This window comes from Zootoca vivipara, chromosome 7, assembly GCF_963506605.1.
Source record: "Zootoca vivipara chromosome 7, rZooViv1.1, whole genome shotgun sequence".
Lineage (NCBI taxonomy): Eukaryota > Metazoa > Chordata > Lepidosauria > Squamata > Lacertidae > Zootoca > Zootoca vivipara.
This window is the reverse complement of record NC_083282.1, coordinates 86,522,675-86,547,227: the sequence shown is the minus strand read 5'-3', so window position 1 is coordinate 86,547,227 and position 24,553 is coordinate 86,522,675. Positions and strand designations below refer to the sequence as shown.

At 44.0% G+C, this 24,553-nt stretch overlaps 1 protein-coding gene across 7 annotated transcripts in view; it reads right to left on the bottom strand.

Moving 5' to 3' along the window:
• Nucleotides 1-24,553, bottom strand: part of OSBPL2 (oxysterol binding protein like 2) — a 74,651-nt gene that overhangs the window by 8,944 nt on the left and 41,154 nt on the right. For 6 of the 7 annotated variants that reach the window (XM_035121837.2, XM_035121838.2, XM_060277335.1 and 3 more), the window contains 9 exons: nt 18,389-18,524; nt 17,079-17,154; nt 16,103-16,237; nt 14,906-15,003; nt 6,705-6,887; nt 3,823-3,930; nt 2,049-2,138; nt 1,301-1,424; nt 79-198 (listed from right to left, as the gene is read on the bottom strand). In XM_035121837.2, coding sequence (XP_034977728.1) covers nt 79-198; nt 1,301-1,424; nt 2,049-2,138; nt 3,823-3,930; nt 6,705-6,887; nt 14,906-15,003; nt 16,103-16,237; nt 17,079-17,154; nt 18,389-18,524 — 1,070 coding nt within the window. The remainder of the gene's footprint in view (nt 1-78; nt 199-1,300; nt 1,425-2,048; nt 2,139-3,822; nt 3,931-6,704; nt 6,888-14,905; nt 15,004-16,102; nt 16,238-17,078; nt 17,155-18,388; nt 18,525-24,553) is intronic. The other variant, XM_035121840.2, reaches the window with a different exon arrangement.

Genomic DNA, 24,553 nt, shown 5'->3' with positions numbered 1-24,553 from the left:
TGATCAGTCTACCTTACTTGAACTAGGTCTTTTGAATTATGTCCCTGCTCCCAATATACCAATTAACAAGCAACTTACCTGGGATGAATTTGGTGGTCTAGTGCTTATCCTCCAAAGTAGCTTACTGCCAGGTACAACTTGCACAGTCTCTTGGATCTCTGGCATATCATCCGCTTCATCATTCTCAGGATCATCACTCTTGAAATAAAGACATAGTTCAGGGAAAATAAGAACTATGTCAAGTTCAAAATGGCACAGCATCTCTTCTCCTGCCCCCCTCTTGATTCTCATGCTTTATCAGGGCTTTAAATCCTGATTAAATGTGATCTGGAGCAAAGCCAGGGAAGGACAAGACACAGCCTCTCCTTCCCCTACCCGCAGGATATGGTTAATTAGGTTTTGTTTTTGTTTTGTTTTTAAAAAGGAAAGATGTAAAAGAATCCTAATTGAACATATGCCCTGCCCCTGAATTGATTTGGGGCCAGATCTGGGTTGGGTGTTCCCCAGGTAGGTGGTGATCTGGTGCCCCAAATCAGGGCTCCAGGACAAGTTGGGCTGGGGGCTGTGAACAACCCTATTCTCAACCCTATTGCTCATTTTATATTCTATTCCAGCCTCTATTCTCTTTTCTTCTGTTTTTGTTCATACAAACAAGCAAATATTAATCCCCCCAGGACCGTATGTAAGCTGGGGCTCAAGAATGGGGCCCCTCTCAAAATAACAGGTGGTAACTCCCAAAACACAAAGTCATCAAGAAAGGATATTGCATATTGGTACATTAAAATCTAGCTCTTGATCCTAGAAGATTTGTGATCCACAGAATACAGAAGAAGCGGGAGACAAAATGAAAACCTGAGATTGTTCAAAGAGGGGCTCTGTTAAAAGGGTTTACTATCTGCCCAAACAGAAAATGTCGGAGAACAACATAGCCTCAATTTACAGCTTTACAACTAAAAAACCCAAACACATCAGTAGCATTCTCATTTTTAACAATCTAATGTGAAGACAATAAGATGTGATTAAACTTGGACAGCAGCTTTTCCCAATGTTCATTCGAGGCAGATACTGAAATTCTATATCTACCACTGAAGTCCATGGGAGTTCAAAAAACACTGTAATTTGAAAGATCTGGACTCTTATCACAATGATATTCAAGTATAAGCTTTACTTAGTCCACCTAATACTGCATCAATTTCCAATGTTTCCTTTTTGAAGAACACCTCAATTAAGTACAGGCAGAAGAGTTTAAGTTTAAGACTTTAAGTCCTCCTCCTGCCATCACAACATCAACAAACATTACCGGCTTTGGTTTCCTCTGGTCACCACCTCTCCTCTCGTTCTTCTTGTAGTTTTCATAAGTGGAAGGATCAACACACCACAAACATTCTGTCCATTTGCCATAGATCACTGCAAGTTTCTTCTTACTGATTATTTTGAAAAATAATAACACTGAACATAACTAAAGCCCAGGCTGTATTTAGTTCAGACCAAACAATGAGCAGAACTGCATGCTTCTCTCAGCAAGGAGTTGCTAAAAATGACGCCCTATTGAGCTCACTGTTGCTCCTTTGTAACGTGGAAGATGAGTCACTTGCATCTCACTATCATCAAAAAGTGCATTTATCCTTCCCACCATCAGAAGGCAACAAATGTGTGTGGGGGGGGGGGCAATGCACAATATGACACCACCAGGACACAGGAAGTGATCAAAACAATTGCAGGGGAAAGAGCGCAATATGAGGATGCGTTTTTTGTAGAGTTCAACTTGAACTTCCACTCTAGGATTATATCTTCCGGTTCCACTAAAATAAAATAAGGGAAGGGAATATTGCAGGTTTACTATATTTACTTATATTTACATTTCTCCACCCAGGATGTCAGTAACATATTCTTCAAACAAATGTTTATTACAGAAGCTTGATTTACATCAGCTTCTGTGGCTAGGTATGTCTGCATACTGCCTCTCAAATTTTCCTCTAGCCCAGCTCAAACTAGAGTAGGGGAACTGAGCTCAATCCCTGAACAAGTAAACAAGCACATATACTTACTTTTTGTCCTGAATGTAGCCCTCTATTCTGTGAAGCTCTTTCCCAAAGAGACCACATGGTTTAAAGTTAAGGATACATTTATCTCCAGTACTGCAAAAGGAAAAGAAAGTGTAGTTAACAGATTAGCTCCTTGGTGTTGAATCCTCACAAAGTTCTTGTAAAAGCCTTCTGCCTGACACCAGCAAGATTTCTGTAGTCACTGTGTTGGGATCACTACAACCACATATGCAGAGTTTCAACAACAGGTTTAAGAGACAACGAGATGCTGTACAAGTAAAAAGAAAAGGGGGAGGATGGAAAGGTATGCATGTTCAAGAGAGACTGTGGCTGCTGTCTTGTGAAAACTGACAACAGATCTCCATTGCTCCCCTTGGGCATGAATTTCAACTCCACGACATTTAAGTCATCGTCTGAAGGTTTGGTACAAGAGCTGTTAAAAGGGAAATGTAAGCAAAGAAGACTGCACCAAACTTTCAGGCTGCGTTATGAAAGACAGGAAGCTTTAAAACAGGGTGTGGGAGCCCCATTCTATTTTGGCCAACTCTCTGGAAGCTGCATGCCAGCAGTGGGTGTGGTCACCCCATACACTCTCACACAAACTGCTCCTCGGAAGATCCATGCACATTAGCCAAGGAAGGCAATGTCCTTTCGACTCATCAAATGGTCCATCTGACAATGGTATAGGGGATGATCTGCTTCCCCATTAGGGCACTGGGCTCCACCCTTCCCAGTGCTGGGTTAATTTTTATTTTGTTACCCACTGCTGCAAAAGTCAGTGGCATCGTGGGGGCCTAGAAATATTTGCTTGAGAGGTTGGACCCCACATAAAAGTCCATACAGGGTAAATTGTCAAGGAGGCAATGCTCAGAAAAAAAAATCCAGCAGAAGCTGATCACGATGTTAGTATTTCACGTCTCTGATGCTGCAGATGAGATTGGTGTAAATCACATGCCTGTCTGGGAAGAGTGTGGGAACGGAAGACAGTCTTATCTCTTCCGCTGTGTGTACTATTGTACTGTACTTTTGCTTTTGTTTTTCTCCTGTCTGTTTCTCTCGGAGCTGGAGAGAGAGGACGCGATGAATCCTTTGTCTGTACATAGTGTGTAAATAAATATGTAGATTAGCTCTAAGACAGGCAACCCCAAACTGCGGCCCTCCAGATGTTTTGGCCTACAACTCCCATGATCCCTAGCTAACAGGACCACTGGTCAGGGATGATGGGAATTGTAGTCCAAAACATCTGGAGGGCCGAAGTTTGGGGATTCCTGCTCTAAGATGTTTTGCGCTTCTTGCTCTGTTATGCTAGAAGATTAGTGTGCATATATCATTTGATATATGTCACTGAAGCGCACTGGAGAAGAAGGGAAATGCCTTTTTCAGAGCTGTGCATACCGGAGGACGCTTGGACTTCGGGGGCTGCACCCCGGGGGTTTTCCAACACACATACATGGACCTCCAAATTAGCAACAAATCTCTCAAACACAGGAACATCTCTACCAAACACAAAGGAGATAGTAGTGCACACCCATTCAAATCAATATCACTTGCTCCCCAAGTGACCAGCAGAAAACTGGACTTCAGTATGATTGTGCCACTCAATGGAGCTGGAAGTATTTTATATTAATTGATTAATCGATACATACTGTAAAATAGGAGGACTCCATTCCACTTTCTAGTTTTCAAATGACAGGTAGTGGCAAAAATTGAGTTCCATGAAGGTAAAGAGTTGGGAATATAAATGCAATAAAATAAAATAAAATAAAATAAAGGGTACCTGTGATTTATAATTTCTACTGTTCCATACTGTTCTATCCAGAGTTTGCCAATAATTACATTATGTACACAGCAAGTAGGATTAGTCCATGTGTAAGCTTCATTATGTCTGTGGGGGAGAGAAGAAAGGCCAATCAGATGCCAGGGACGCTAAAAGTAGAGAATCTGAAAAGAGAATCCACGCGCTCCAGATCATTTTCCAATGGACAGCTCCTGTTTTTGTAGCAGCCTCTGCAATGTTCACCCTCAGTCATTGTAATTGTGCAGTGTTCTGAACTGATGGAAGGTGAATAAGCCATTGAATGAAAGAAAAGAGGCTTGTTTGAAGTTACTTAATAATCTGAATATGTGGGTAGTATCTCCTGAGAGTTCATGCTAAAAGAAGCTTGAGTTAAGTCAGCAGACAGGAATGATTATTTCTGCTAAGGTGTTTATCGCCGGAGTCTAGCACTTCTATCAAATCTTTCCTTTTTCTAGTACTAAAGGCTCTTGAAGCATGTTAAATGTAATCAGCATGCAATTTCACCTCTAAAAATGCAGTAATTGAATTCAAGATCTCATAATTTTACACCAAGTTACGTATTACGCACATAACAGCAGTTTAGATACCCATTTAGATGACAAACATCACTACTTGTGAGGACAATCAAGAGCAGGCAGGTGGCAAGAAGAAAGAATAGTTCATTCTTTCCTCCCATACATTTCCCATTTTCAATATCTCTACCTGCAAGATTTACCCTACTGGGTTCCGAAATGCACATTAATTTAAAACCGTGTGATGCATTGAGGTGACAGTATGGAATGCAGAAAGGGTTAACCACCCCCTCATCACTTCCTAGTCCCTTCACTGGAAGCACCTTTTCATAATCTAAAATGGACTCATGGGCTACTACCATATTGCATGCATTTGTGGTTGGAGGATGGATGGCAGCTAACAGATTGAGGTTGAATCCTGACAAGACAGAAGTACTGTTTGTGGAGGACAGGAGACGGGCAGGTGTGGAGGACTCCTTGGTCCTGAATGGGGTAACTGTGCCCATAAAGGACGAGGTGCGTAGCCTGGGAGTAATTTTGGACTCACAGCTGTCCATGGAGGCGCAGGTCAATTCTGTGTCCAGGGCAGCTGTTTATCAGCTCCATCTGGTATGCAGGCTGAGACCCTACCTGCCCGTGGACTGTCTCACCAGAGTGGTGCATGCTCTAGTTATCTCTTGCTTGGACTACTGCAATGCACTCTAAGTGGGGCTACCTTTGAAGGTGACCCGGAAACTACAACTAATCTGGAATGTGGCAGCTAGACTGGTGACTGGGAGCGGCTGCTGAGACCACATAACACCAGTCTTGAAAGACCTACATTGGCTCCCAGTACGTTTCCAAGCACAATTCAAAGTGTTGGTCCTGACCTTTAAAGCCCTAAATGGCCTCGGTCCAGTATACCTGAAGGAGCGTCTCCACCCCCATAGTTCTGGCCGGACACTGAGGTCCAGTGCCAAGGGCCTTCTGGCGGTTCCCTCGCTTTGAGAAGCCAAGTTACAGGGAACCAGGCAGAGGGCCTTCTCGGTAGTGGCACCCACCCTGTGGAACACCCTCCCACCAGAGAAAAACAACTACCAGACTTTTAGAAACAGGTAGGTAGCCGTGTTGGTCTGAGTCAAAGCAAAAAAATAATAATCCTTCAGTAGCACCTTAAAGACCAACTTAAAAAAAACAAACAAACTTAGTTAGACTTTTATAAGACATCTGAAGGCAGCCCTGTTTAGGGAAGCTTTTAATGTTTAATAGATTATTGTATTTTAATATCCTTCTGGAAGCCATCCAGAATGGGCAGGGTATAAATAATACATTATTATTATTATTATTATTATTATTATTATTATTATTATTATTATATTATTATTATTATTATTATTATTATTTGCTGTGTGGACCTTTGATACTGAGGAATATGCCTCTAAAATGGTGTAACAACTTCTTTCTGAGAAACTGGCAAATTGCCTGCCCTGGACAAGGGTGCTTTTTGTTGTAGCTTTGTCACTGGAGGCCCATGTAGCCTCAGTGACTAGAAGCAACTTTTACCAGCTATGCCTGGTGCAACAGCTTCAATAATTCCTGGCTAGGAGAGCCTGAACACGCACACATACACACATCAATAAATATGGCTGGAATATTGATTTCAGCAACAACATACAGGTTGCATGTGAAGGTTTAAATCTGCGTATTGAATGCTTAAACTGTATAATGTGCTCTTGAGACAAATAAATTTCTGTACAGAAATACTTGCTGTTTGGCTCTTAAGGTCTTCTATATTTTCTATTTTGACTTTAGCTATTACATCATTTCTAATTTCTGTTTTCCATGCATGTCAAGCATCTCAGTAGTTTATTATCTTTTGTATCCCAGCAGTGCTTAGACTTATCTGTTTGTCCTTTGTATTTTCTTATTGGCAAATCACCAAACCGTTAAATCAATTGATGCCTATTTTGAACCAGTTGTTATCCAAGTCCAGGACAGCAATAACTTTGTGTCATCCATAATACAGCAGAGCTCTTGATCACATATCTTACAACAGTTTAAAAAGCAGAAGAATTCACTTTTTTTGTTTCAGTAAATGCCAACTGCCTAAGGGGTGGGGGTGGGGAATGAGGCCCAAATGTTGAAGACATGTGATTGTGTCATCATGTGCAGAAGTCTCAACCAATTCACACACTGTAATTTATGTATATGGGTTTCATCTCTTAGTACACTGCAAAAAAAACTCAAATTACCTAAGCTCAACTACTCACAGGCCTATGCAAACCAGAGAAAGATCACAATACACTATGTATTTACATGAGATAGTTTTGAGGTCATACATAGGTAACAAGAGAAAATATATATACATACTTTAGGAGTTCCAATGTTATTGTTCCCCGTGGCTCTGCTTCTACACTCTTCCCCCAGAACTTCAGTTTAGGGTAAATTGATCCATGAAAAATGAAGTCTTGGTTTAAGCCTTCTGAATAAAAAGCACTGATAGGTGGGTGGTGACTGACCTGTTCAGAAATAAACCTAAATCCTAAATCCTCCCTACAAAGAAGAAAAGGTAATGATCAGTATAAATGAGACAGAATACCAGTTCTGAAATTCTGCTGTACATTCCAACTGCTCTCCTCTTGCAACACCTGGAAATAACTGTGCCCCACTACCCATGTTACTTATTAGTAAACCTTTTTAAGCACTGTGACTGTGAGGTAGACACTTGAGTATTACCGTAAGTACCAATATCATCACCATCAAACTACATAATACCATTGATATAATAAGAAAATGTCTAAATGGAAATTAATGGCATTCTTGGTTTGGCACTTGGATATAAAATCTCTTCCCGTTAGGGGGAGGAGATGTTGTGGGCTCTCGAGGACTTCCCGTGAAGGGAGAATGGCTAGCATTCCCCCTAGCCCATTGGTTGCCTCCCCGCCGCGACGCGCCTTGGCGCATCCAATCACGATTCCTCTGGGGGCGTGGCCTGTGCATTTAAGCAGGCCCACGGCGGGGAATCAGCCTCTTTCTCCTCGACCCGGCTCCTGCTTTGGATATCGCTGCAGCCTTCCGGCTCGAACGCGGAACTCACTGCAAAACCAGCTGAAATCACTCAAACGGCGTTTTTAAACGCCACTTTTCCTTTTCAGGTTTTAGGTTCCTTAAGAAAGCGGCGGGGGCTGGTCCCTTCTCGGACGCCTCAGCGTGCGCTTCCCGCTCGCCTCCCTACTGCTCCGGCTCCCTGTCTTCGGATCGTCGGTGGAATCTTTGTCGCTACTCAGGCTCGTGGGGCTGTTCCTGCGCCCCGAGGCGACCGGTGCCTTCGCGCCGGGGGATTTCCCTCGCCACCGTCTTGCTCTTAGGGACCGCGACTTCGGGAGGACCGCGAGTTCGGGAGCCGCCGCTTCGACGCGCCGGAGACCCCTGATCGCTCATCCCCCAGTCCTCTTCGCCCTCCCGGGTAGCACCACCGTTCTCACGCCGGGCTGGTTTGCCCCTTGTTCGGCGACACAACGAGTGCCCGAAGCGCCTCGGGACGCGGTATAGCGTCGGGTTCCCCCCCATTCCGGTGGGGCTTGTGAGTAGCGGAACGTTTTTTGTTTCAAGTTTAAAAGGCTCGGGTTTGGCGGGAGGTTGCTGTACTTACGTTAGCTCCTGGCATCTTGCAGCACAACCCTTTGGCCCGGTAGGGCCCGATCGCCATTTTAGGGGTAGTGCTTTGTCGGTGAACACGGGCAGAGGTTAACCCGGCTGGGCCCGCCATTTTGAGCGTGGCCACGCGCCCGTCTCAGCCGCCATTTTAAGTGGGTCACCTTTGTTTATTGTTTATCGGGCCGCCATTTTGAGAGTGGCTACGTGCCCGTCTCAGCCGCCATTTTAAGTGGGTCACCTTTGTTTATTGTTTATCGGGCCGCCATCTTGAGCGTGGCCACGTGCCCGTCTCAGCCGCCATTTTAAGTGGGTCACCTTTGTTTATTGTTTATTGGGCCGCCATTTTGAGAGTGGCTACGTGCCCGACTCGGCCGCCATTTTGGGTGGGTCGTTATTACTTATTGGATCGCTGCCTATTTATCTCTAGCGCACCCCTCCCCCGCGATTAGCCGTTCTAGGGGCTCTGTATTCCTCATCGGGCAGTCAACCACACACTCTTCCCACGCCGCTGGGGGGGCTGAATTGTGGCCCATAGCGTGGGGGTCAGTCTCCTGTGCATATCCTCCATAGGCCCCTCTATCGGCTGCAACTGGGCCGCGGCATCGCCCGATTCCCTAGGTTCTTTTGTTAAGTATTTTCTGGTAGTTTTTCGGGGGTTTGCTCAACATTAATATTTGCCTTATTTAGGTATGCAATCTGGGTCTCGAATTGGAATTTATTTTAATTCATTTGGTGCAAATTAATTGAATTACTTTGTTTGGGCGCTAAAATAGCGGTTTATTTAATCACATCAGCGGTATATTTGATCACATTAGTGTAGTTTCATTGGTTACGTTACAGAGTCTAGCTTCTTATTGAGGCTGCATTGCTATACCGGAGGAACATTTGTTCCGCTTAGGTGGACTGCTCAGGTTGTTTTATCTTTAATTGGCGCAATTCATGGGCCTAATTCATTCAGTTGAATAATTAGTGGCACTCATTAATTGGGTTACGATTTGTTTTCTTTAATTCATTGAAACATTGTTAGGTGCGGTGCTGGCTTCCTAATTGTTAACGCCTTCAGGCACATTTTGTTTCCATCATTGGTGGAACATATAATTGAAGCCAATCTTAAGTATCGGCCAGCATCATTTTCATACAATGCCTTCTAAGCGGAAGCAGAGCGCCTCCTCAGCCGCTCCTCCAAGGAAGAAGCCTGTAACCAGCGACAATCCCAGTACCCCAATGGTCTCCCCTATTGCCGTCCCTCCCGAGGCGGTGGCCAACCTTTTCTCCGGCTTCCAAACTTTCTTTCAGCAGATTTCAAGACCAGGAGTCACAATTCAGGGGATATCTTCCGAAGGGTCCCAAGCTGTTATTGCAGAAACACCCGCGTCTCAGGGGGTGCGCCCCGGGACCTCGTCTTCCTTCATAACAGGGCAGGCCGAGCGCATGGCGACCAGGTCTCAATCAAGCCCCGCAGCGTCCACCTCTGCTGGCTCGGCCGATCGGGGAGCATCTTCTTCTGAGGGTAATGCTCCTGTTTCCCAGTTGTCCCTAGGTACCCCTAATTGCTTGAGGAGCCAGCCATCCGATACCAGGTCCAGTCGACTGTCTGTTACATCTGATAGCGATAACCAGGACCAGGTGGGGGCAACGCCATCTCGGCAGGGCTCTAACCTTCAGGGCAAACAGAAGACGAAGAAGACGGGCCAAAAGAAGACAAAGAAGACCAAGCACGTTGATCCAGATTACGAGTCAGGTACTTCATCTTCTAGCTCCGATGAGGAGTCAACTTTGGATGGGTACTGGGGAGAGGGGGAGGAGCTTGTTGGTTTACCTGTCTGGGCACATGAGAGGCGGGCAAATTCGCACCGCAAAACCTTTAATGGGACATTAGAGTGGAAAAATGGCGCTCTGGTGGAGGATGTAAAAACTTCCACATTTGAGTCCTCAGACTTCATACTTGGAAATCACTTGTCTAGTAAAAAAAGGACAAAAATTCTTAACGGTGACTATGTGGATATTTTTACCCTCCTGCCACCCTCAAAGTTAACCGGTAAAGGCGAGAAAAAGCGTACTTATGGAAAGCGCAGGTACAAGGAGCCCAGGGCGGAGCGCACTTTCGAGAACTGGCTGGATGGGTTCCAGGTATACATGGGGACTATAGTGGCGTGCTACCCTAAGAGGGCTATGCACCTTCTCGCTTACATGGCTCACGTACGGAAGGCCTATGCTTTAGCAGGGGAAGGCCCGGCCCTTCTATATGATGAGGATTTTCGTAGGAATGCATCCCTACTATCTTCCACACGGTGGGATTTGCGTGACCAAAATTTCTGGGGCGAGCATGTCAACCCTTACATTGAGAAGAAGAATATGGAAGGTTCACGCTCAGGAAAATTTGAATATAAAAAGCCAAACCACCGCCTAGTTTGCTGGGAATTTAATAAAGGCACTTGTGCGAGACCCTACTGCAAATATAGCCACGAGTGCGAGAAGTGCCAGGGCGCCCACCCCGCGACTGCATGCTTTAAAGGTAGGCAGCCCTTTCGCGGTGGCAGGGGCAACTTCCAACAGGGGCCCCGCAATGGAACAGCAGGCAGACAGGGCCCCTCGGCCAACCGGTATTAATTTGTCTTTGTCTTTGGCTTCTTCTGCCATCAAACTTCAACCTTTAAAATCATTACTACGGTTCTATCCCAATAGGCAGGCAGCAAAATATCTATGGGAGGGCTTCTTCAAAGGCTTTAGAATTCCTGTAAGCATACCCCCAATTTCAGGTGAACCGCCTAATCAAAAGTCCGTGAGGGAAATGCCTGAGGTAGCTAGGAAGAAAATCAATAAAGAAATATGCCTTAATAGAATTGCGGGCCCCTTTTCAGAGCCCCCAATGCAGAATCTTCATGTTTCACCATTAGGAATAGTGCCCAAAAAGAGCCCCGGTGAATTTAGGTTAATTCACAACTTATCGCATCCTAGGGGCTCCTCGGTAAATGATGGCATTCCCCAAGAGCTTTGTACTGTCAGGTATGCCTCCTTCGACCAAGCAATCAAGCTAATTAGAAAATTTGGTAAAGGCGCCTTACTAGCTAAGTGCGATATTGAATCAGCCTTCCGCCTCTTGCCAGTTCACTCACACGATTACAGGTGGTTGGGTTTCAAATTTGAGGGAGCTTACTTTGTGGACAAGGCCATGCCCATGGGTTGCTCCGTTGCGTGCTCCGCATTCGAATCCTTCAGCACTTTTTTGGACTGGGCCTTGCGTTTTAGGACAGGCCTTGAGGGCGTGACCCATTATCTAGATGATTTCCTTTTCTGTGGGAGTGCCCTTAATTCAGATTGTGCCCACCTTTTGGAAGCTTTTGGCGCCCTGGCCGCCGAGCTGGGGGTACCTTTAGCAGCGGACAAGACGGAGGGCCCAGTATCTATCATTACATTCCTGGGAATTGAATTGGACACCGTTGCTCAGACATCTCGGTTGCCCCAGGACAAGTTGTCGGCCCTAAAACAAACTATATGCGAACTTCTTCCTTTGAAGAAGGTGACTTTGAAACAAATTCAATCCCTGTTAGGTCATCTTAACTTCGCTTGCAGAGTGATATCCCCCGGGCGTCCCTTTTGTGCAAGATTAGCTAGGCTATCGGCAGGTTTGCGTGCTCCCCACCATCGTGTGCGCCTCAACAAAGGGGTCAAGTCGGATCTGAAAGTCTGGTTGGAATTCCTGGACAAATTTAACGGTGTCTCCCTGTGGCAGGATAACTTGAAGCTTAGGGTGGATTTTCAGGTGCAATCAGACGCAGCAGGTTCCCTTGGCTTTGGAGTTTATTTTAAAGGTAGATGGTGTGCCCAGCAGTGGCCCTCCCGGTGGCGAAAGAAGCCCCTCATTCGCGATCTAACATTTCTGGAATTCTTTCCCATAGTTGTAGCAGTGCACTTATGGGCGGACGAATTCAAGGACCGGCGGGTTTGCTTCTGGACCGATAACCAGGCCGTGGTCAGCGTTCTTTCCAGGCAATCATCACGATCTCCCAGAGTGTCTGCCTTGCTGCGCGTCTTTGTGCTGCTGTGCTTGCGGTTAAACATTTACTTCTCGGCAAAATTTGTACCCGGTATTAATAACGATATTGCGGACGCATTATCTCGTTTCCAGATGGACCGCTTCCGCTCTCTTGCACCAGAGGCTCAGCAATTGCCGGAGGCGTTCCCGGAACACCTGTGGAGTCTTGGGAACGAGACGTCTTAGAGGGAGTATTGGCGTCGGTTGCCCCCTCCACTCTTAAAACCTACAAAAGGGCGTGGACTGACTTTACGATCTTTCGGGCAAAAAACTCGGGTTCGGGAGTAAAATCCCCACCCAGTACGCAAGAGGTTTTGATGTACCTAGCTAGCCTAAGGAGGTTGGGCAGGGCACCCAGAACTTTACATATTCAAACATCCGCTATTTCCTTTTTCTGTAAAGCCACCCATGCAACTGATCCCTGTTCAGATTTCCTTGTGCGTAAAGCGCTCGAAGGCTGGCGCAGGTTGGAGCCCCCTCGTAAGGATAAGCGGAAACCCATAACTTTTGACATATTGTATCAGATTCATAGGCAACTCAGAAAGCTTTGTTGGTCAAAATATGAGGCTAGATTGTTCTCGGCGGCATACTCTATAGCCTTTTTCGCCGCCCTCAGGGTGGGCGAAGTGGTTTGTGAGTCTCTCCCTGCGCAGGCTACCAGGGGCTTGATGCTCTCCGACTTATCCTTGTCGGACGAGGAGCTGGTTTTACACATTCGGCAATCGAAAACTGATCAGCAAGGGAAAGGCGCTTTTATACGTCTGCCTGCCACTTGCCAGCACGGCCCATGTCCTGTGAAGGACACTAGGCGTTTTTTGCAATTGAGACCTCCCTCACCGGGCCCACTCCTTATTCACCGTGACGGGTCTTGCTTAGCCCGACATCAATTCACACGCGTCATGCGTAAAGCGCTTGACGCGTGCGGCTTCCCTCCGTCAGAATTCGCAGCCCATTCCTTTCGCATTGGGGCCGCTACAACCGCAGCACACCTGGGTTTGTCTGTAGAGAGAATAAAAAACTTGGGACGCTGGAAGTCCAAAGCGTACAGGGGATACCTCCGCTCCTCGAAATAGCGCCCCCCCATTTGGTCACTGTCATCTTATGTTTCCCTCTGCTTTGCTTTCAGGAAAACTTGTTAACATTTGGTTGGTTGGACACAGCATCGTGCACTGGGCCAGGGCGCGCGCCTATGACCAGGAGTTGGGTCCCCACTTGGGATTGCCAAGCTGGGTCAGAGTGTCGTGGATTACGAGGAGGGGAATGCGTTGGAGCGAATTTTTGACAGCGGTGCAGGCTAGGGCGGCCTTGCAAGGCCCTCCTGATGCGTTGGTGGTGCAACTTGGCGAGAATGATTTGGCTTATCGAAGCGGCCAGGATTTGAAATGGACTATATACAAGGACTTGGATGAACTATTGGCTGCTTTCCCCAGAATGACCATCTTTTGGTCCTCGCTACTGGAAAGGCGTGTGTGGCGCGACTGCTTCTCGCCTGCTGCGGTGAACAAAGCAAGGAAGTTTCTGGATATTGCAGTGGTCAAGAAGGTTCTGGCCTTGAATGGACATGTTATACCGCACCCTGCTATTAAGTTTACTGAGGCAACCTTATACCGTGATGATGGCGTGCATCTTTCGAATGCTGGAAATGACGTGTGGCTTGCTGACATCCTAGGCGCTATTAGGTATTGGTTACGGCTGTGAGGGTATTGGCGGCGAGCCCCCCCTTGGGGCTCGATTGGCGGTAGGCATTGGATTCTCTGGAAGGTACAGGTGCGGGGGGGGGGGAGGTTGCTGCCATCACCTCCCCCAAATGCGGAAGGGTACTCCCTTAAGGAGTCCGGGCGTTGCCAAGTCCGAAGCCGTGGAAGGTGAGGGCCAGTGGGCACGCCCTTAATGGTGGCCCCAGGATGGGTCCTAGTTGATGTGCATCGCAGGACTCATCCAATGGTGGTTAACCCTTCACAGACTGCCAGCAGAACGGGCTGGAGTCAGATATAGTCGGTTAGATCCAATGCCTATTGCCAATACCTCTCTTCATCCGTAATCAATAAAGTTGTGGCCTTTTATGCCCATTAACCCTATACCAAGTGTCTTGTGTCTTTATTCTCTCGGGGAGGACTCGGGTATTGCCACACAAAACAACACACACAAAGTACTATCACATACACATGCAAATATTTTGGGTGGTATTGCACCCTGCCAATCAGAGTTCACTGAGTGGGCCTGGTGTGACGTCCTGACATCGTGAAGAGCCAAATGCCCTCTGAATATTGAGGGGGCCAGTCCCCTCTCAAAAAAACATAGGGGGCTCCAAAACTGTCTTGGCCCCTAGGAGCTGGCACATGCAGGGATTTCTGCTTGCGCAATGGGACTTTCTCCCTAACCCCCCCCCCATGCGTAGAGCACAACATTGGATAGAACCCCTTTCACCTGGTTTTCTACACCCTTCATCCATGTTTATCCACACCATCAGCTAAACAATGTAGTGCTAGAGAAGCCTGTGTGTAGACAACATGGGGACTGGGATTTCAAAAATCTCCCACTCCAGAGCCCATACAGAAATGTCATAAAAGGACAGTAAAGATTCCAGTAGGATATTATGGTGTAGTTCATAAGCAGCCCCAATAGTCTGGGGCTCTCCTGAGCACCCTCTTTATGCCTCAAGAAAATCTTCTTAACATCCAACCATATTTTGCACAATTTCTAAACAATTAGCTGGTCGAACAGCATATCTGCTACAGATCAGAGTGTTTTGGCGAACATTTGGAATAGTTTACATTAACAAATACCAAACAGACTTTACAACCCATTTTGCTCAAGCCAGTTGGAATGCGAATATCTTAAAGGAAAAAGAAAACTCTGACAAAGTTGGAATTCTCACCTGATTAATTCATATGTTTCTCCAAGAAGAGGGTTAAAGGGTTTGCCAGTTCTCTCCCACTGAGAGGCTACAGCAGAAACTGCAAAAGCAGCAACAGCCTGCAAAATGCAAAGTGGTAAGCAATCTTAATGTAAAACAAAAGGCAATTCCAAACTGGCAATTATGATTTTTATATGCTGTAATAACTTTTCCTTTACTATTCTCAAACGGTATTTAAAGGTTCCCTAAACAAAAATAACCAATTGCTTCTGGAGATGCAATCTTCTCTCTAAGCCACAGGTGAGGAACCTCTTCCAGCTGGACCTTTGCTTCCCCAAGTGTGAAGAGGCTATTTGACAAGTGGATGGGGCCACCAACTGGTCCATCACTTAATGTCACCTTGAATTAGGTGAGTTTAACCTCCCTGAAATCTGTATTTGTAAGAACTTTTAGTGCTGTGAGGATAAAGGTAAAGGTACCCCTGACCGTTAGGTCCAGTCACGGACGACTCTGGGGTTGCGTGCTCATCTCACTCTATAGGCCGAGGGAGCCGGCGTTTGTCTGCAGACAGCTTCCAGGTCATGTGGCCAGCATGACTAAGCTGCTTCTGGTGAACCAGAGCAGCGCACAGAAATGCCGTTTACCTTTCTGCCAGAGCGGTACCTATTTATCTACTTGCACTTTGACGTACTTTCGAACTGCTAGGTGGGCAGGAGCTGGGACTGAACAACGAGAGCTCACCCCGTCACGGGGATTCGAACTGCCGACCTTCCGATTGGCAAGCCCTAGGCTCTGTGATTTAGACCACAGCACCACCCGCGCCCCTGCTGTGAGGATAGTCATGTCTAAATTATGAGTACTAAAATTGTTGGGGTTTAATAAAGCAACAAGATCCTTCAGGGATTTTAATTTCTATACAGTACGGTTACCTCTGGGATCTGGTATTCTGCCATTTAGCTCAGTTCATGACAGATTTACAATAATTTTGAAAAGGTGCTGCTTCTGCAATGGCTACATTCTTTGCTGAGTGACCTGAACATAAAACCTTTTCATGATACTTACTACAGATTACTAAACACTCAAATAAGCAAGTTATTAGGACATTCATATAAGCTTCCTTCCTATAAGCCCCCTCAACTCTCTATGTAGGCTGGCAGCTATCTTAAACGCACTATACACATAATTTGAATGACAGAGCTGCATGATAGCTAACATTACCTGCATTCTTTCTACCGAGTTTGAATGACTGCATGCTTTATTAATGAGGTATGTGTGTTCCATATATTCTGTTATCCGCTGGAGGAAGCTCAGGGGTTCATTGAAGGCAATGGGCATGGTTATCTTAGACAGCTCCTAAACAATACAAGAGAAAATGCATACAATATGAGTAAGAAACAAGGGCATGAGCAACTATGATAAAACGCAGAAGCATGGTGTATAATGGAGCATGAGACATCAGCTAAAAATCACTGCCAGAGAATCCTATGAAAGCAGCAGATATACAGAGAATGTAGTTAAAACAAAATTTAGAAAGCTTGCACTATCACAATAAACATCCATGTCCCAGGTGTCTTGTCATGTGTGCTAATGGCAAGAAAACATGAAAAGGTAAAAGAAAAATTATTGCTAAATATCACCTGCTAGCTTGCCTCTCACTGCTGGGTAACTGTAACAAACCAGTATCTTCAAGATATGGAATTATAATCACAGATACATAAATAATGCAATGTGAAAACATAGTCTGAGGAAATATTTCAACTGTGTGCTCAACACAGAGCAATACATTAAGGATTTAATTTGTATCAGGAATACCTACCAAATCGTCACAAAAATCAGTTTAGAAAAAGACTGAAACTTCAAAAAAAAAACACTTTAAAAGGTGGGGAATAAGAGAGAAAAGAGGAAAAAATAGCAATTAGGACCAGAAGAGCCAAAGTGCTGCTATTTAATTTACAAAACTATCACTGCCTTCATTACCAGAACAAAGAGCAGTAATAATACTGTATTATGTATTTTTTGTACTTCAGTATAGATAACAGAACAAGCCAATTTCACTCTTTGCTTTCTGCATTGTACCACAACAGTTCTGGTATTTCTATTTTGCATCTGCAAACTTGACCTTTGCCCTCACTAAGCAATGCAAATTTTATCAAAAGCACCAGGTAAACTACATCAGTATGTGACAGTAACTTACCAGTCCAATGCATTTTTTTAAGATACTCCAGATACTGAAATCACTCCTAGTAAACATTGGTGCAGGTAATGATGTTCTGCAGAGGGAGTGGGGGTGAGAGAGAGAATGGCAGGTTAAAACCACTACTGAACTCTTTTTGGTAAAAGCATCCATCTGCAACTGTCATTTCTAAGTCCCAACAATGTATGCCCTTACTCATGCAGATGAGTATATGCCTCTTTATCAAGACAGATCCCAAAGTGAGACCCACCAATTGCAGAACTCCAATCAATCAAATCCAGGATTCCAGCACTTTGTCAAAACCACACAACTTTATGATGTTGCAAGAACAATCTTCTCACTGCTTACATGCATTTTTAAATACACCCAGAGGGAAATCCAAAGAAATTGATTCTAAGATTGTGATCTTAGGTATATCTACTTGAAATGAAAGATCCATTCAAGAATGAGACTGACGTGCAAGTAAAATAAATGCAGGTTCTAGAACTAGTATTAACCATGCAGAAGAAAGCAAGAAAAAGTCTTGACAGTGAAATTAGGGTGACAAGGGCACCTGACTGCATTAGACTAGAATATGAGTACTCTTCTATTTGAACTAAAACTAACAGGCAGCAATCTAACCAAGGCCACTCCAGGCCAGTTCACATGACGTGGCAGCCTTGAACACTCACTTGCTTACATATGGTAAGTAACAAGTGTCTGTACACAACCAAGTGAGGCACCCCCATTTTATTTAATCAAGGAGATTAAACAAACATACAAAACTTCATTTTGCTGCTTTCCAAAATATGTGACTCCCACATCTTCAATTTATCCATAGTGTTCTCAAGTGATGATGTGGGAGACAGCCTTTAAAACCAACAGCTGCTGCTAGTTTTGTTGCTGCTGCTGTTATAAGCTGCTTTGTTTTATTCTTTTCAAAAATAATTAGTCAAAGTTTTAGAGAGAGAATAATTTTTGTTAAAAGCAACCAAACAGGAATTTTCTGGCTGCAGTACCGCCCACAAGCAAGCTAGCTTCTGGCTCCATTCCCTATCATAAGCCAGATCCCGAGGAATTAGCAAGCAGAGCTGCCTGTTCTGCGCATGCACGCATGGTGAAACCCGAAAAAATACTTCCGGGTTTGCGGCGTTCACATCCTGAAGGATATGCAACCAAAGGTGTGTGTATCCAGAGGTACCACTGTAGATGTATTTAAGCCTCTCTTCCCAGGAGTAGCAAGGTTGCTTAATGGATGTCCAAACAAAAGAACCTGCTATGATTTGCATGAACCAGATGGTAACTGCTGTTAAGCCTGCTTTGGAGAATACCTGTGTTTCTTGATTCCATTCTCTTGCACTGGTCCATCCCCATTGTGTCTTCCAGTTCTGTTACTTTGGTGGGCATCCACATCGACTTTATGAATTGCTTCTGAAAACTCCCCTGAAGAATTATCAGAATCAAAGCCTGTGTAAATAAAGTGCAAAAATTTGTCTGTAACTAAGAACTAGCTAAAGGCAGCATCAATTTGAATAATACAAAGCACATGTATTTCTTCAAAATGCTGGCACCTTATTTTACTAAGCTAGCACCCAACTGATTTGTGTTATAGTCACAATTGCAATTACCCAAGTGTAGGGTATGTGTGTACACACATGGCTGGAATAACTAAATATTATTTTACCCCAATATGATAGAGTGTGCATTAGAAATATTCCAAGCTACCTCTTGTGCATAGTTAATCTCCCTCCCTTGGTTACTACTTCTGCCAATCAACTACAATAGCCAGCTGGCTTACACACACAAAATATTGTGAACGGAGAGCAAGCTTGATATTCTTGTACTCAAATCCTTCTTGCAGGCTTCCAATAGGCATTTGGCTGGGCACTGTGAGAACAGGATGCTGAACTAGATGGGTGTTTAGCTTAATAAGGTAGGGCTTTTATTATGTTCTTATGTTAAGACAGACGGGATTACATGTTTAAAGGTTAGTATAATCCTCCTTAGCTTTCCTTTGAGCCAGGGGTCAGCAAACTTTTGCAGCAGGGGGCCGGTCCACTGTCCCTCAGACCTTGTGGGGGGGGGACTATTTTGGGGGGAGGGGGATGAACGAATTCCTATGCCCCACAAATAACCCAGAGATGCATTTTAAATAAAAGCACACATTCTACTCATGTAAAAACACCAGGCAGGCCCCACAAATAACCCAGAAATGCATTTTAAATAAAAGGACACATTCTACTCATGTAAAAACACATTGATTCACGGGCTGGATTTAGAAGGTGATTGGGCCAGATCTGGCCCCCGGGCCTTAGTTTGCCTACCCATGAGCTATACATTAGCACTGGGTATGGAAATAACCAAAGGTGGCATTAAAAGGAAACAATCAAAGTTTAATGCAGTATACTTCCAAGCATATTCCTCAAACTATTGTAAAAAACAACATAATTGCATCAAATCAAAAACTCAGAAATACACTTTCCTTTTCAAATGTCTTTCTCGGCATAGAACATGTAAACAAAACTGAATTGCTTAGAATTTGTTCTTTTCTTAACAAAAATATTCTCCCTACCCAAGAATATTATGTAAACTTATGCATAAGTGACAGCATTCTGAAATGAAGTTTCCGATTAATATATTCTACCAATTAACCCTATTCTCTCCCCTTCCCTACTTTGCACCCCCTTCCAAGTTTAGGGAAGACTGAGATACAGGATCTCATCCTTTTTCAACAATGGACATTTGGCCCTTCTAGCATTTTACCTGGAGAGAATCTGGCAACATATATGGGCATTCACTCCTAAACAGACAAATAATGTTCTCGTGCAATTCTTTCATTCACTCATCTGGCAGAGAGAGAAGCATCTGTCAAAGTTGTCACTGCAGTGATAGCCAACATAGGCAGTGATCTATTAAGAAGCCAGTCTAGACTGACTGATATATCTGCAAGCACAGCAGAAGCCTGGAATCCAGGCAGCACAAATGCAGTGTGCACTGCTAAAGTTCCAGTATGACTAGTGTCCTGTGTGCTACCAAAAAGTGAGAAGACATGCATGTGCTTTCCATTAGTATAGAGCTAAGGAATGACTTTCCTCACTAGTGGATGTCAGGAAAACAGGTTTTCAGTATGCAGCTTCTGGGCCAATCTAACACCCCCTATGATCCACACAGGAAATCCACAAGTGAGCAACCTATACAAGCTTTCAATGATGAATTTGGAAAACTGAACTATAGACATGTGCTGCTAGGCAAGAAGAGCAGCCACTGGAAAAGTGTGATAGAAGTGTATTATGCAGCACTCTTAAGTGACCAGAAGATACTTCGGTCATACCTTTACCTTGCTAGAATAAAAATGGCATGGCTCTTTTCAGCACACTAGTTGAGCGTAAAATGTTTTGAAGATTTGATATGCAGGGCATAGTAGATGCTGCAAGTTCCATAGTTAAGAACCACAGGAATAGGAAACATACCTCCTCACTGACTTTATACGTCAACTCATAACGTAGGGTGGGTTTGAAACAAAGCCTATAGAGGTTCTAAACACTACCCATGTCAACAGAATTACAAACCTATTCAGCATTGGTAAAGAGATCCAGCCACAGAAACCCACATATAAATTCAGCAAAACACTTCTTGTGAAATCTGAACAATAAGAAAGATTAAAATATACCCTGTAATAAACTTTTTCTAAAATGTCCTTTTCAATTTATTCCATCATTTTGATTAATGTATTGATCTTGCTATCAAATCCAGGCAGGTTGTAATTCAACTGAACATTAGCTGATCACGCAGAAAGTATCACACACTCACTCTGGGCTCCTTTCTTCTTGTTGTGTGGGATTGCTGCAGCTTCTAAGGGCCATTCCATTCCATGACAGAAAATTGAAGTTCACTCTTTTAAGGTGTACAGTCAACTAAAAAAACCACAGCCAACTGTAGATTCTTGATGTGTATGCCTGTACAACATACACGTCACAGAACACACAGAGCATATTCATGTCTTGCATTTTAGATGTACATTTTAAATGTAAGGCGTAAAGCTCCCCATTGACTTTATTTTAAAAACAACAACCTTGTATTGGTCTCAATATATGCCACACACTCCTCCCCCCCCCCAAAAAAACTGGCTTCTAAAAACCTTGGTGCTGCCTCTAACTGTGTAGAGAAGCTGTCATTTAAGATATCTCATTTTACAGTTTCAGCCTATGTTCAAGGGTGGCTTATATTCAGCCCAATGCATACTGTATTTGTTTGTTACAAAAAACAAGCAGCTGTATCTCAAGAGACAGCAGCTAAAAGCTTGGTAAAGCATGCACTGTTTCATCAATGCAACATCACAATCTTACATAAGTATTATGACACTGAAGGTTAACCCATGAATAAGAATGTTGAGATTTGCTGTGTACACTATCATTTAGGCGTTGGAAAAGGTAGCACTAGTCTTCAATAATGAACTCCTATAGTAACTGATGATTTGGGTTAGAAATCTACAGCAACATCGTAGGAAGAGTGAACAAACATATTGTAGAAGTTGCTACAAAAATCACATATTGATTTGCCCTCATATCCCTGTTGTTGTTTTTAAAAGACCACAAACAACCTTACAAGCCTTTCCAAAAAACAGATTTGGGATTCAGAACATACACAGTAATTTGCTCTAAATTATAGGCCAACTCCTATGAAAGCCAGTAGTGATTGGTGTCCTGCTGAAAGTCAACAGGAACTCCATTTACTCTGCAATGATTTGATAGACCAAGAATTTGCTCTTTCAAGATCCTACTTTTTTCCTGCTTACAAGAAGGGATAAGATATTTATCTGAGACAATGAGCACAGTAAGTGGAAGCTATGATACTTCAATGAAGAAATGATCCATGCCATTATCGTTGGTGTCAATACAACTACATCACTACCCAATATTAGGAGCAAACTAATAAAAAGATACATTCAGCATCTTTTACTGACCACAGGGCAAAATAATCTGTAAATGAAATCGTAAGGAGCCAAATTTTCTATATCGCTTAAGTAGAATCTGGTCGGAAGTAAGGACGTAACCTATTGGTAGTTAACACAGTACTGAGTAATTTGCCCTGGGTCAATAAATAATATTGCGTGATGTGTCACGTGTTTTAAAGAAACTGGGCAGGTGGTTGATATTACTAACTTATCCATATAGTTTGCATTAGCTAGAGCCACAAGAAAAACCAATACAATCAAATGTCGTATCTGACTAGATTTGGGCTGGTTTTCACTTTATGTGTTGTTACTTGGGTTTAGCCACCTAAAAGGGGCTCCATTCAGGAATAAATAAGAAAGAAAGGCAGCCACACACTAGAGATAACATGTTTCAGACCCCATCAGAAGCACAACCCGCTGATTCTACACAATGAATTACTAAGATTATAAAATGAGGCTTTCAAACTGTCCTCTTTCAAGGAAACCATTCACACAGAGTTGATTGGCAAGAACTCCTTGCATTACATTACAATGGATTCTGGGCAGGGTGGCCAGATGAAAAAGAGGACAGGCTGCACCTGTTGAAATTACACCTTCTCCACATCTATTCCCCCCCCCCCGGGTCTGGTCACCTTAGTTCTGAGGTATGTTTAAGCATGCAGAATCAGTTCACACTGAATGATGATCAGAGGCCTATTCAGCCTCATCACTTTCTGTGTGTAAACTCAAAGTGCATCACAAGCTATATAGCACTTTGCTGTGATTGGCCATTGTATGGGAAGATTGTGAGAAATGGGAAAGCTGTCTTTCAGGGATGATTGTCCACTTTTTCTGATGTTCTCAGTGAGGAACTTGAGTAAGCTTTTGAGAAATCTAGAGTTCCCTAGAACGCATTTCAAAAAACAAAGGGAAAGCATAAAGCAATATGTTCTACATGGGTAAAATAAAATTCAAAGATCTATCTTCCTTTTTTCCTTTGTGTCATATATGCTGGTGGTAGCTGGTTAAGATAATGGAACCAGGGCCCTACTCTTGTCAATATCAATACTAAAGATGGGTCTAACCAACAAAATAATATTGTCTGAATACTGATTTTATTTGTTTTTTAATTTGTCTTGTTACTTCAGAATCTAACTTTGACTGAAGCTATGGATCTTAAAAACCTATTTTAGAAAAAGCAAGTTTATGCTGTCATAAGCATATACAAACACTGTACAATCACATCATTGTACACCTGGCGATCTATAATCTCTGCACAGGACTAACTGCTGCCATGGCTGCTCAATAGAGAATTTGGGCAATGTGGAGAAAAGCAGTAACCCAAACAATATCTGGATTTAGCAAGAATGTGAGCAGCTCAAATGATCAGATTCACAGAATTTCTGCACACAAACAGTTTTGCTGTATGGTATGCTACTGCTTCATGTGTTTTAAAGCATCTGTAACACGCATAAGCAATGTGAGAAGGGATCTGCTTTTTCTGTTTCAGTATACTTAAATAGATGCAAAATTACAGTAAAAGCAAAGTACAGCACCAGCACACAATACATCTGGAACAAAACACTGCTAGAAAAGTATTAACATATCAGCTTTACCTTTCTTTTTAATATATAGTATTGCCCTGATCCCTCTTAATACAGCAGGATACAAAAGCAGAAAGCCAACATAAACTAGAAGATGGAGTGTGGGACTGAAGATGTGCAGATCTCAGTTCAAATCCTGACTAAAAGCCATGAACCTCACTTTGCATCAGTCACATAAAGGGTAAAGGGACCCCTGACCATTAGGTCCAGTTGCAGATGACTCTGGGATTGCGGCGCTCATCTCGCTTTACTGGCTGAGGGAGCCGGCGTACAGCTTCCAGGTCATGTGGCCAGCATGACAAAGCCGCTTCTGGCGAACCAGAGCAACGCACAGAAATGCCATTTACCTTCCCGCCGGAGCGGTACCTATTTATCTACTTGCACTTTGACATGCTTTCGAACTGCTAGGTTGGCAGGAGCAGGGACCGAGCAACGGGATCTCACCCCATCACGGGGATTCGAACAGCTGACCTTCTGATCAGCAAGCCCTAATCAACTAAATTACCTCATACAACTGTTGTGAAGACAGATAGCATAACTGTTGTTCTCAGTGTTACTGAGATGTCTAGTTTAGTTGGGACTCTGTACATGCCCTGTAGACCCCCCAAGTAATTTAAGCGCGCGTTAGCCTAGTGCAAAGTCCCTAGTGGTGTACAGTGGTACCTCTGGATAGGTACTAGATCCATTCCGGGGTGCCGTTCCCACCCCGAAAACTATGCATCCAGAGTGGAGCTTTTGAGCATGCGCAAAGCGCCAATAGAGCACTTCTGCGCATGCACAAAGCATGCAGAACGCTTCTGTGCATGCGCACATGGCGGAACCCGGAAGTAAACACTTCCGGGTCCGCCACGTTCTTAAGATGAAAATACGCTACCCGCAGCTAACGCAACCCAAGGTATGACTGTACAGTACAATGATCTCCAGATTAAGGCACCCAAATTTAGCCTCTGTGAATACAC